Raw genomic sequence first — 12,049 nt, 5'->3', positions numbered from 1 at the left:
GGGTGCAGTTTTTTCCATGGAGGAATTCAATGACATATATTTGCTTCACACGTGCTTCCATGTCAGATGCCACTTTGTCACACTGCCCCTCTGCTGTCGTCTGTCACACAGCAATAAATCGTAATGGAATGATGGCAGGAAGGTTCAGCCTCTACTATTATACCTCCACCATCTGGCTCTGACATCTTGGGTCAACCTAATAAAATAGGAGGCATTACTTTCAGAGATGCCCCTCGTATATGTGCACACATATGTATATATATGTACACACACACACACATTACATGTTTGTTTATGGATTTGCATATACAGGATAGAAATGAATGTTTAAATAAATATTTTGCATTTTTGGAGGCTTCACCCATGACACCAAAAGGCTTTTTTTCCCACTTCTTAAGTAGTCTGTACAAGAGTTTTTTCACAAGATGGCAATGTAATACATATTTTCCCTGAAGCACTAGAAAAAGAGCTGACTGCTACTCCCAGGGTATCAAAATTGGTTAGTTATGACTATTGCAATATCTATCCTGGATCCACAAAGATATCACAACAGGTATGAAATGGAATAAATCTTTAGCCTTAGCTCCCACAGAAAGAAAAATCTGGACAGCAAAGACACGAAGAATAAATCTTGTCTTCTGCATTCCCATATGAATGCAGAAGGCTAAAACTAAGTAGAAAAAAAATATTTGGGCAAAGGCAAAATGAGAGGAATGTTCTTCTACAAACATGATGCTTGGAAACACAAGTCAGAACTACATAAAGATGAAAGAATTTAGTCCGCTAACTAACTGTACACTTATATGGTCTGTATAATTGCTTCCCAAGACCATGCAAATGCATATGTTCGTGTGCTTAGGGCCAATACAGTCCAGGATTTTTTATATACTTTCAGGACCATCTCACTGCCTGATACTTGTCTTGTAGTAGGCTTGAAAGTACGAAAAGAAGGCCAACCAACCAAGCCAAGCCAGCAGAACAGGGCTGGGCCAGCTTTCTGGTTTGCAGACAAACCCAGCCAAGATGGTTAACAAGGAATAGGTCCATAGTTTCCTTATTTTTTACTTACCAATAGTTTCTGAGTATTTTTACCATTTAGACTTCACAGGCCTTTTCAGTTACAGAGGAGGAGGAGGGGAACATTTTGAGGGTCTGTTTTTTTTCATAAGCTTCCTCCCAGCCCAGTGATAAGCCTCATGTGGAAAGCATGTTCCCTCCTTGCTTGCAATCAGCACTAGCTCCTCAGAGGGGAGAAAAGATCAGGAGCTGGGTTATCAAACAGCCTATTCTTGACAGTGATGGTCAAGCTATGAGCCCACAGTTGTCCAGCAGATGTAGATGGCGCAAATGACTGTGCTGCATGTGAATCTCCTAGAAAAATCTTCTCTGCATGTCTATCTGTGACCAGATTGCAATGAATGCAGCTATTATGCATTTTAACTACCAGCCATATGCCTGGTCCTGTTCCCAATAAACCCAAAGGGAACAGTGTTATTGACTTAAGTGGGAGCAGAGGCAGGCCCTCTGCCACTCTGCAGTCTAGCAACATTACAGCTTGCTAACACTCAGCCAAGAGCACTGTACGTGAAGTCAGTGAGTTTGCTCATGAGAGCACTTCCTCTGACACGTATATGTTTTCTGGGCTAAGTAAGAGAGTTGCTTCAGCCCAAGTCTTCTAGTTGCAGCAAAGGTCTCTATAATACTCTCCATGTAGAAGAGGGATTTTGTAAAGCAACTTCCCCAGCAGTGTTTTGCCAGGAGGGATTCAGGACACAAGAGCACAGAGGCCATCCATGAGCCACACAGCCACACCTGGCCAGCTAACACTGCACAGCTCAGCAGAAATGTTTCAAACAAACAACATATTCCTAAAATGAATTGCATTGGAACAAAGCTTTCTCAAGAAGCTTGTGCTTCTGCAAGCCACATATTTTCCTTGGCTCTCCTCCAGGCTTAAAAGCAGATGTAAATGTTACAAAGGCTCAGATACAGCAACTTCTTCTCTGCTGAATGCCAAGGAAAACTTACAGAAAATAACCCACAAATCCTTTACCATTTGAAACAGCAATGCCAACAGCCATTATGATTGAAATAGGATAATGAAACAGACATGGAAGTTGGGGGCAGTTTTTTCCCTAGTTAATTGCACTGTGACTACAAGTGTGAAGCTGGCATCCAGTTAAACAGAGGCAGTGTAATGCTTTGTGACCTGTACATTTAACAACATGAAACACTTGACACGAAGGCGTGCATGCAGATGCACATCAAACAAAGATGGCTGGGCTTTGTGCACTAAAAATACTCTGGGATATCGAAACAATGAAAGCATGGCGTACTGATTTCTACAGCTTTCTCATCACTTTAACCTCCTGTTCCCAACTTCATGCCTCCTTACGTGTGTATGATCACTGAATGAAGGTAGAGGCACCAAGGACTTCCCTGAAGAAGACAGATACTTTCTTGAAAGCCCAAGAATCAAGGGCCTCCCTGGGTATCTAAGCACTGGTGATAGAAGAAAAAATTCATTGGCAGATTGCACAAGAGGCAGTCAGAACCACTCAAGAGAACACCTGTACACCCAGGACTGGAGGGAATTAAGATATGACACCTAGTCTGATCTCCTAGTCCTTTGGGGACTTTCTTTTGGTGAGCCTCTAGGGAGACTCAATTCACTTAAACTCGCTAAGAGTAGCGAAACTTCATCCCTAGTCCAGGAGTGTGGTTTTGTGTAACAGGACACCCCTCAAATCCAGACTTGCAAGTCCACCAGAGATCTGACACTAACAAATTACTTCAATCCTCCCTTACTCATCACGCACAACCGAAGTCCTGAATGTTAACAACTCAGCATGTTTTATCACAGTAGCATGTACACTTTCAATCATCATTAGAAGTGAGGAGGGTCTAGGGGCAGGCACCAGGCCAGATTAAGTAAAACTTTCCATGAGGACAGCTATTTGTTTTTTCCCAGAACTGCTACTCTTAGGCCAAGAAGGAGGGAGGAAAAAGCTCACACAAGCCAGACTGAAGTGTAGACAGTGTTACTGGACTTTGCAGACTACCTGCATGTTGCTCTAATGACATCTGGACTACTGAAAATCACAGAGTGCACTCAGGAGTTTTCAAAAGCATAATTGAGGCAGCAGCAGACTAAACTTAATGCCTTAAGAGCCAATCACTTTAATCGTGACGCTGAGATGTATGAAAAAGGATACATTTCAGCAAAAGAATAATTCTGTCTGCTATAGTTCCTGTTCAAATAAACTATATCACCAAACCACGTGCATTTGAAGAATACAGAGGAATAATAAGAGAAAGAAAAAAAAAAAGAACATATGGTTTAGAGGCAAAAAAAAAATTCATATATACAGCATAGGAGATATATGGACTTGTCAGACATCTAACAGTTCAACACTCTGTAAGCAATTCATGGGAATGACATTAGCAATAGCTCATATTACGTCCAGGAGTTACAGCTTTTACTGCAAAAGTTATTTTTAAAAGAGTCATGTTTAAAATGAAATGACTGGCAGGGCTGCAGCTTTCAGTAACACTTTACCTGTGGTTTTGCCACTTTTACGTACTTATTGGGGGCTTAATGCTCCCAATTTACCTTTTCAGAGTAAAATAAAAGTTGCAATGAGTGCATTCATTGGCACGGCACTATAAAACTCACAGCTGTGCAAAGACAATCACAAGAACAAAAGCCTCCTTGTTTTAAGAAAGATGATGATATGGTTTTGATAATTTCTGTTAGCCGTGTATATAAACATCAGATATCTTCATTTATGGTTTATGTATATTCATCTATCTACATAAAGATTTATAGTTCGGATCAAGTGAAGATCACGACAGAGACTTTTATGAATGTGTCTGTGTAGTGTGGAGGAGGCTGACTTAATATACAAAACTTCAGACAAGTGATCTGTCTTTCAGATATTGTTATTCCAGATCTAGCATCTACATAGGACTTGGGAACAGTTTTTTAAACTGAGGGCATAATGGTTCCATTTCAGTCAGTGGTAGCTTGCTGCTGCCTTCAAATGGCTGGGACTTCATCCCAAAAATGGGAAGAAGTTGAAGGCCTTCTTCAGCTTCATAATTCAAATCCTCCAGGGTGCTGTCACACTTTTCATTAAAAACTGCTTTTGTAAAGTTCTGTGCGTTCATATAGCAAGTTGAGATCAAAGCACGTACCTTGATATCTGCCGAGAACATAAATAATACACCTTTTTCCTGTTGGTACTAATGTGTTTCCCACTAGCTTTTTAGAAAAAGCTTCATTTTCATCTGTAATGAAAACTAATTTCTTTGATGTTTCTAATGGCAGGAAATAATTTCACAATTGAGTATCATTCTGCTGCAGGTAAAAATGCCATAGCGTTTGGGAGTGCCAGTTACAACCTAAAAAATGTTTCTTGGCATTAGCATACCTAATTGAACTCTCCATCCTGGTGAAATAAAAAGATTGTGGATTCTGCGTTACACCCAGACTACACTAGATCCAGGAAAGGGAAATGGGGATAAGGTAGATGATTTCAAGTCACCTTTAGCATCCCCTGTTGTGAGCCTGACTGGTCCCCAAATGCCTGAACATCCTGAATGCTGTGTGAATATAACTTCACCACTTTTGGCTTGAAATTTCTTCAACCACTAAGAAGAGCAATCAAAATTTGGAAAAATTATTTGAGTTTCTCCAGACAACATAAAAGAAGTAGGATTATTTCAAAAACAGACTGTCATAGCTTTTGACCCGGCTCCCTGTTTGAGGGCTAGAGAGTGAGGAGCTACTCAAAATTGTGATATAAATTAAGGATAATTTTCACATCCCCGTGAGATGATTGGTTCGAGGGACTAGGGAGAGTTCTCATCAGCTCACACTTTCCCCAAACTGGCTCTCTCTTTTGGCAATGTTAATTCTGCTTTATTCCTCCAAAGGCTGTACAGCACTTCAGACTGACTGATCCTCCCCAGATATTGTTTACTCTTAAAAGAAATTATCTACATGTATCTGTATTGAAGCTATCCTTCAAGTAGACAAATCAGACTTCCTGTTTGCCTGCCTAAGGATTTTCCATGGGTTCCATCACCCTATCACCCAGCACAATTCCCATGTTAGATCTGAAAGGGGAAAATTGTGTAATCTTTGCTGTCTAGAGCAAGGACAGCATAGGCACATGGAGACAGTGTTAGCACTGGAGTGGTCTGTCATGGTGTCACAGTGTGCTGTGGACTGCTGTAAGAACTGGCAAGGAGGACAGCAGACGCCATCTCTTCTATTGCAAAGAACGAGAAGAGGAACAGTATGAAGCATAGATGTCACATTTCAGCTGCTTCATCAGACCATGCTTTTAAACAGCACATCAAATCATGCTAGGAAAGCAGCAGCAGGAGTCAGCCATAATCTTTGTTTGGAGGTTGAACTCATAATTATTTGAAATGAGTGCTGGTATACAAGCCAGATAGTTTTCAATATCAAGAGCATAGCCATAATATATCAGGTATCACTTTATGGGGTGAGTTTGAAATATGTTATACATTTTGAATCATATATGCACATATTGAAATGGACAGCACATTTAATGAGTAACCCAGGTGGCTACTGTAGATTTTGATTTAAAACAAGATTGCCAGGACCAAGGTTTACTTGCCAAAATGGAAATCTCTTTGGGTGCTCCCTTTATATCAGCTCAGCTGCCCACCATTACAGAAGCAGAGAAATGTAATGTACAGGATATATATTATATATACTCGCTGACTGTTTTTTTCCACCTCTACAATCCAGTATAGATGGTCTATATTTGGAGTTACTCCAGACCACAAAGAATGAGTATTGCTTTGATCCCATAAACTGAAACCAAAAAATTTCTGTTTATACCTGATCCAAAATTGCTACATATATATTAGTTACATAAATTAAACCTCTCCAGATTTATTATTATTATTATTATTTTCTAGGAAAATGAGCAACAAAACCTTCCCTAGTATCATCTGGCATAGCCAGTTTCATATTACATTTGTCCAGTAGTCCCATAAGTACATTAGATGTTTGTATCTCACACTTTTCGTAAGTACTTTCAGGTAAAACTGGAGGTATTAAGTAGTTACAAGACACTATGAATATTCATTTATTTATGAAATTAAGCTCTGTGAATTTAGTTTTTAGTACCACCTCAACACTGCATACTTTTAATCTACCTTGAGGATGTGGGAAAGAATTGATATATTTAGAGTAATATGGAAGGAAAAAAGTGAAGTACATCTGACATCTCTCGTGCTCTAATACTGACATCAGGTAGAAATATATTAAAAAAAAAAAGTAATTTAGATTATAATTTAAAGATGGATGCAATTTTATGATAAACAATGGTGATGCTTTAAAAAAAAAATCAAGCTCATGTAAAATCCATTCTCCCTCTGGACAGTGCCTTATTCCACAATTAGTACCAGAGGTCTGAATGAGACAAAGGCACTGCACACATGGGGTACATATCTCACTGAACATCACCAACTGGGACACCAACCGCAATCACATAAGTTTAGAGGCAGTCCCCACAGTGGCCAAATTGTCCTTTGAGATTGTGTCAGAAAGCAAGACATCAGCCTTTCATAAGTAGGCGGTGAGAATGATATGTTTTTTTTTTTGCTGAGACAGGATGAGCTGATTAGATATTTGCTGGAGAAGATTAAATGACATCAGATATGGCTGCAAGTCTTGCACACTCTAGACTATGGGTGGGCTGCTTGCCACCCAGTGTGGCCCCACTGTAAAAGGCTTCCTGCACATCTGATGGGCTGAACCCGCCAAATGCAGTTCCATGAGGTGATCCAATGGAAAACTGCAGATTTTGCTATTCTCGTCAAGATAATTTTCTATTAGCCTGTTCTGCTGCTACATAATTAATTGATATTACTCAAAGGAAGCAGCAAGAGCTAAGATGGACTGGTGCAACCCTTTCCATAGAGAACCTATAAGTTAATCAGATTAATTGCAACGTGAAAACATTATCTGCACAGGTTGTACTAAGGTTGCCTCCATGAATGCATAAATGTAAATTAGCTTTGAGCCTGACATGCAGTTTTTTTCTTCTATGCTGTGTCTGAGGTATGTCAGTGTCATAGCCAGTACGTGTCCCACAGGAAGTGGTTCCAAACTCCAGCTCCTCTGCTGCACAGTTCCTTTCTCAGACCCAATATAAAGATGAACAAGAAGACAGTAGTACGCGTTTTACAGCATCATCAAAGGCAAGGCACAGAGTGGATGGTCTTTTCTTCAGGCAGTGAGATACGGCATAGATAGGTAACAGTAAGCTCATGTGGACTAGGCTGCACTAGCCTGCAATAGACCTAAACATCAATTTAGTCACAGATAAGGTAGCTCCTCTAGTTACATTTCTGATTACCCATAAAGCAAACTGCTATTGCTTAATTTTTTGAAATTACATACATTATTTTTCTTCTATTATATATTGTTGCCCTGTTACATCTACACATTATCTTCTTGACTTATAGTTCTTGTGGTTAAGTCATGGAATGATTTTGATAGGTTGATGGATGCCAAAGGGAAGTATATCCCTTAGAGCTGCAGTCCAGTTCCTTCAGCACAGATGAGGCAAAGGTGAGTTTGGTAACACTATAACAGAAGTGCCTGCTGAATTTTGGAGAAGTAAGGCGGAAAGACTATCCATTCTTTGTGCTTTTCTAGAGAGACAGCTAAAGACGAGCTATACAAATAACTTCATTTCTCTCAAAACCAAAATCTGGGCATGATTTTTTGTTCTGGTTTGTGTACATTTCTTGTTTGGTTTGTTGAACATTTTACTCCTCGCAGTGCAGATATGTGGGGAAAAATGTACAGTACACAAAGATAACATTGTCTCAAATGATGTGTTGTGCAAAACTTTAGCAAACTGAACGCCTAATTAGGGAAATTCCTCGGAACTGTCTATCATGTAATCAATAACAACTTCTGTTGTGAAAAATGATTTTCCCAGAGATAAAATCAGAAGACTGCTCCTAAAGCTCCAAAACATTCATTTATAATCCTAATTCATTAAGTATCATGCTGAGTAACATAAAAATTGTTGTTGTTTTGTTTTGTTTTGTTTTTTGTTTTTTTGCAATGAACTGTCTTTAAATTCTCCCTGAAAGACAGTCGCATTCAGAGGTTCCTTGGCACTAATTGGTTTCAATGCAGCCATTTCAAATAGCATGGTATGGTATGTTATATAAAGTGATATGGCTATTGGAAGGGAACTCACGTACTACACTGAGTTGAAGGTTCAGAATACTACTGGGATACTTAGCAGCATGTGCTAAATCACAGTTCAGTGAGGTCACATAATCAAATTCCAGATTACCCCTTTTATTATGCTCAGCTAATAAATCTTCAGAAGCTGGAGTCTGACAAGTTCATCGCAGCATTTTAATATTTCAGTGGTGCATGTACAATATGTATGCATAGAAAATCTTACAAAAAAAAAAAAAAAAGAAAAAAGAAAGAAAAGAAAAAAAGAAGAGAAAAGCAGCAACAAGCCCTAAGTAAGAATGCCACCAGACTGAAAAGTTACGCTGAAAGATCTGTCACTATTTTTAATTTAAATTTTCTCAACTGAAGGAGAGCAGTTTATCATTTAGTTCCAGTGAGAAGCTTTGTGTATAAGAAATTTTGCTTCATTATGGACAGAACAATGTTAAATATGTTTTCACTACAGTTTCATGAGTCACTGACATAGGCATAAGCCAAGACCATACAGTTAAGATTATTGCAGTGTAGCTGTTGGTCATGCACCTAGCTTTATGGTAACTGATAGCATTAAAGGCTTAGATAACATGGTTTCATCATTGCAAGTGAAATTGAGAACCATTTTTCATATAGAAACAAACCGAGCAAAACTCAGAATAATTCCACCAAGCTGTTAATTATACTTTTTTTTTCCACTCGAATTCAAAAGGAGGAGGAAGTTAAGGGAACTCACTGATATAGCTACATGGTTGAGTGCAAACCTCTACACTGTGGAAGACTTACCATCATCCAGGTACATCTGGTCCAATTCCTCAGGTTCTCGCTTGATCGTTACAGGAATAGGGGCCAAATTATGATTACTTTCCTCATGCAACTCTGGCAATGACAGTGGTTGGGTTGTTGGAGATTCATTTCTGTGAACCTTCGGCAGTTGCTGCTGCTGTTGACCCATTATGGATGAGTGAGTTGGACTGCAGGACTGCAAATAGGTTGGCTCTTGGGTAACAGATGGAACTGGAGAAGAGGGACTGTTGGGATAGAGTGTTTGTTGATAACCAAGGGGACAGCTACTGCTCAGATGTTGACTCACCTGCGGCTGCAGCATGATGTGAGATGATTGCTCAGGGGAGCTTGGGTGCACAACTATAGACCTTGGCACTTCCTGTATGGTGGGGACACCTCCAGTGGGCTGCTGAAGTCCGAGGTGACTGTGGCCTGGGTTGGGGATGCACTTGTAAGGAGAGGATGAAAGGTCGTGCAGCTTGGGGCTTGCGTTGGGAGAGGGTGACATCACCGTGTTCCTCTGCTGACAGGAGGCGAAGCCAGCCATGAGGCACGAACCAGGATCAGGGGGCATCATTATCTGCTGGTTGTAGTATGGTTTAGAGAGAGGGCTTAAGCCTTGGTTCATTGGTCCACAGGTTTGAGCAGGCTCATAGTCATCTGTGGGTTCTGTTTTTATAATTGGAACTGTTAAAAGAAAAAAGTTTTAAATAAACATGAGCTGCATATTGGTATGATCAAGTTGGCTTGTGGCTAGGATACCCTTTGCAAAACAAACAACGTCTTGAATAAGACTCTGTGTGTCTTTTGCCTAGTTCTCCCACCCTATAAAAAAAAAATGAATGAGTCATCAGCAGAAGAAAGTCACAGCTGGTTCTAATATTGAAAAGGACTATTTTCTTTGGACTCTCCTCCAGCACTAATGTGCTATAAAAATCTATTTGCAAATAGCTGTGCTTCAGTGGAAGCTTTGGACCCAAGGGCTCCATGTATTTGTAGTAATCAAAGCAAGAATTTTAACTTGGACATACTACTGCATTTCTACGGCTACTGATGGCCCATTTGATAAATGTCTGCCCATTTGGTAAACTGGTGCTTAATAAGTAGAAATGGAGCTTCGGAGATTAGCAAAAACAGAACTGCAAAGATAAAAGACAAAGTACTACATACAAAAAATAAATAAATCAATTACGAAGATATTTTTGAAAGAGTAGAGTTTGATTTGTTTAGTTTTTACATGATTGTATGCAATCTTGCTAAACAACAAATGAGTATAAAATACGCAAGAAGTCACATCCAACTTTACTTTTTTTGATTCTAAGTTAGATACAAGTCCCTAATGCCGGCTCCTAAAAGGTGTTAACTCAGTCTCTGGATGCTAAGAAATACTGATTCCTGTTCGACATCTCTCCTTGCCCTATGTGCTGTCTCAAAAGAGGTCCTAATTGAGCTGTTAAACCATGTCTTGAAATGGTACCTGCTCATGGACAATATGACTCAGTGAGTATCAATCCAGTCATGAAAAAATGCAGAGCTGATTTCTCAAGTCAGAGAAAGATTTTCCTTAAATCAATGTGCCTTTTACACATAAGCTATCTCTCTCAAATCGGAGAGGTGCATTCCCTGGTCCTCCCATAACATAAGCAGTTCATAGGTAAAAGATGCCTACTTTCTCTGTCAGGAAAATTATAAGCAATAGGACCAATTCAGTGTGTAAACACATTTCTTCCAGTCAGATGAAACTATTAGGCATACAACAACTGACTGTGTATGCCTCACAGCATTTAATCTTACTTCCCAAAAGAGATCCATGGAACAGCTACAGCTTGAATGCACCATTGGAAACGTATGGTGATGCCATGGTAGAATACTAAGGATAACAAACTTGTTTTAGCACAGTTATTAATGAAACATTTGCACAGCTCAGCTCAGAGAACATGCTTGTCATGAGTGTTTCTGTGTCTTTATATGCATGTTTTCACTAACATCCTTGTCTGCAGGTCACTCTGAAAGTAATGCCTCCTATTTATTTCCATGGAAACTACAACAGGTACAAAAAGCACAACAGTAATATTTGATAAAGCAAATTCACAGCTACAAAATGCTTTTTAAACAGTTGCCACCACATTATCTGTACTTTTTCACTAGTACTAGCTGTACTTTTTCACTAATTTTTCACAAGATCCTGCATTCTGTGCTCATAAAAATCTGAGAGATGACCCACTGTTGCTGTCACCACTGCTGAAATGCATCACCCCCCACCTCACTGTGTTCACATATTTTTTGGCCTCTATAAACATACAGCAAGCACTGATGAACATCAAAGGGTGCATTTTTTTCCTCATGGAGGAATTCAGTGACACACCTTTGCTTCATGTGTACTTCCAGGTTAAATGCCATTCTGTCATACTGACCCTCTGCTGCCATCTGTCACATGGCAACAAATATAATGGAGTACTGACATGAAGGTTCACCCTCTGCTGCTGTACTGCCAAATCCACCTCTGACATCGTGAGCTGACCTAATAAAATAGGAGGCATTATTTTCAGAGCTGCCCTTATATTCTCCGATCATTTGTTTCTGTGTTTGTGTATTAGTCTTTTGAACCCATAAAAATGTATGTGTGAGCATGTGTACCTAAAAAATCTTTTCTAATGCTCACAAATTTTGCTGCTAGTGGATGCAGTTCACTACCCTTGTTTTACAGCCCCCCAGGCTCTTGTTAACTTTCGTCCTTTTATGTTCTTTTATATATAGATGCTTGCAACACTTGTTTCAAGATTTCTATCACCCCAAGTAAAAACATGTCTATATATGTAACAAATACGAGGGTGCTACATAAGATGAATGTGCTAAGGATAACGGAATGTCATTGGATTCCTCATAATCTTATTTTCATCTACTTATGTGCTGTATACACTGGCTAGCACCACTACTAATACACTTGGTTACAGAGAAGCAGAATCCAGGTTTGGAGACAGCTTTATAAAACCAGTATCACACCCTTTATGAAAATGCAAG

General features: G+C 39.5%; 1 protein-coding gene across 4 annotated transcripts in view; it reads right to left on the bottom strand.

Moving 5' to 3' along the window:
- The window catches only part of NFATC1 (nuclear factor of activated T cells 1), a 115,548-nt gene that overhangs the window by 21,858 nt on the left and 81,641 nt on the right, over window positions 1-12,049 (bottom strand). For 2 of the 4 annotated variants that reach the window (XM_072328315.1, XM_072328316.1), the window contains exon 9: window positions 9,029-9,715. In XM_072328315.1, coding sequence (XP_072184416.1) covers window positions 9,029-9,715 — 687 coding nt within the window. The remainder of the gene's footprint in view (window positions 1-9,028; window positions 9,716-12,049) is intronic. The other 2 variants (XM_072328317.1, XM_072328318.1) reach the window with 2 other exon arrangements.

The sequence above is a fragment of the Excalfactoria chinensis genome, chromosome 2 (assembly GCF_039878825.1).
Source record: "Excalfactoria chinensis isolate bCotChi1 chromosome 2, bCotChi1.hap2, whole genome shotgun sequence".
NCBI classification, from domain to species: domain Eukaryota; kingdom Metazoa; phylum Chordata; class Aves; order Galliformes; family Phasianidae; genus Excalfactoria; species Excalfactoria chinensis.
Note: the sequence above shows the minus strand (reverse complement) of the source record. Positions and strands in the feature narration are given on the sequence as shown.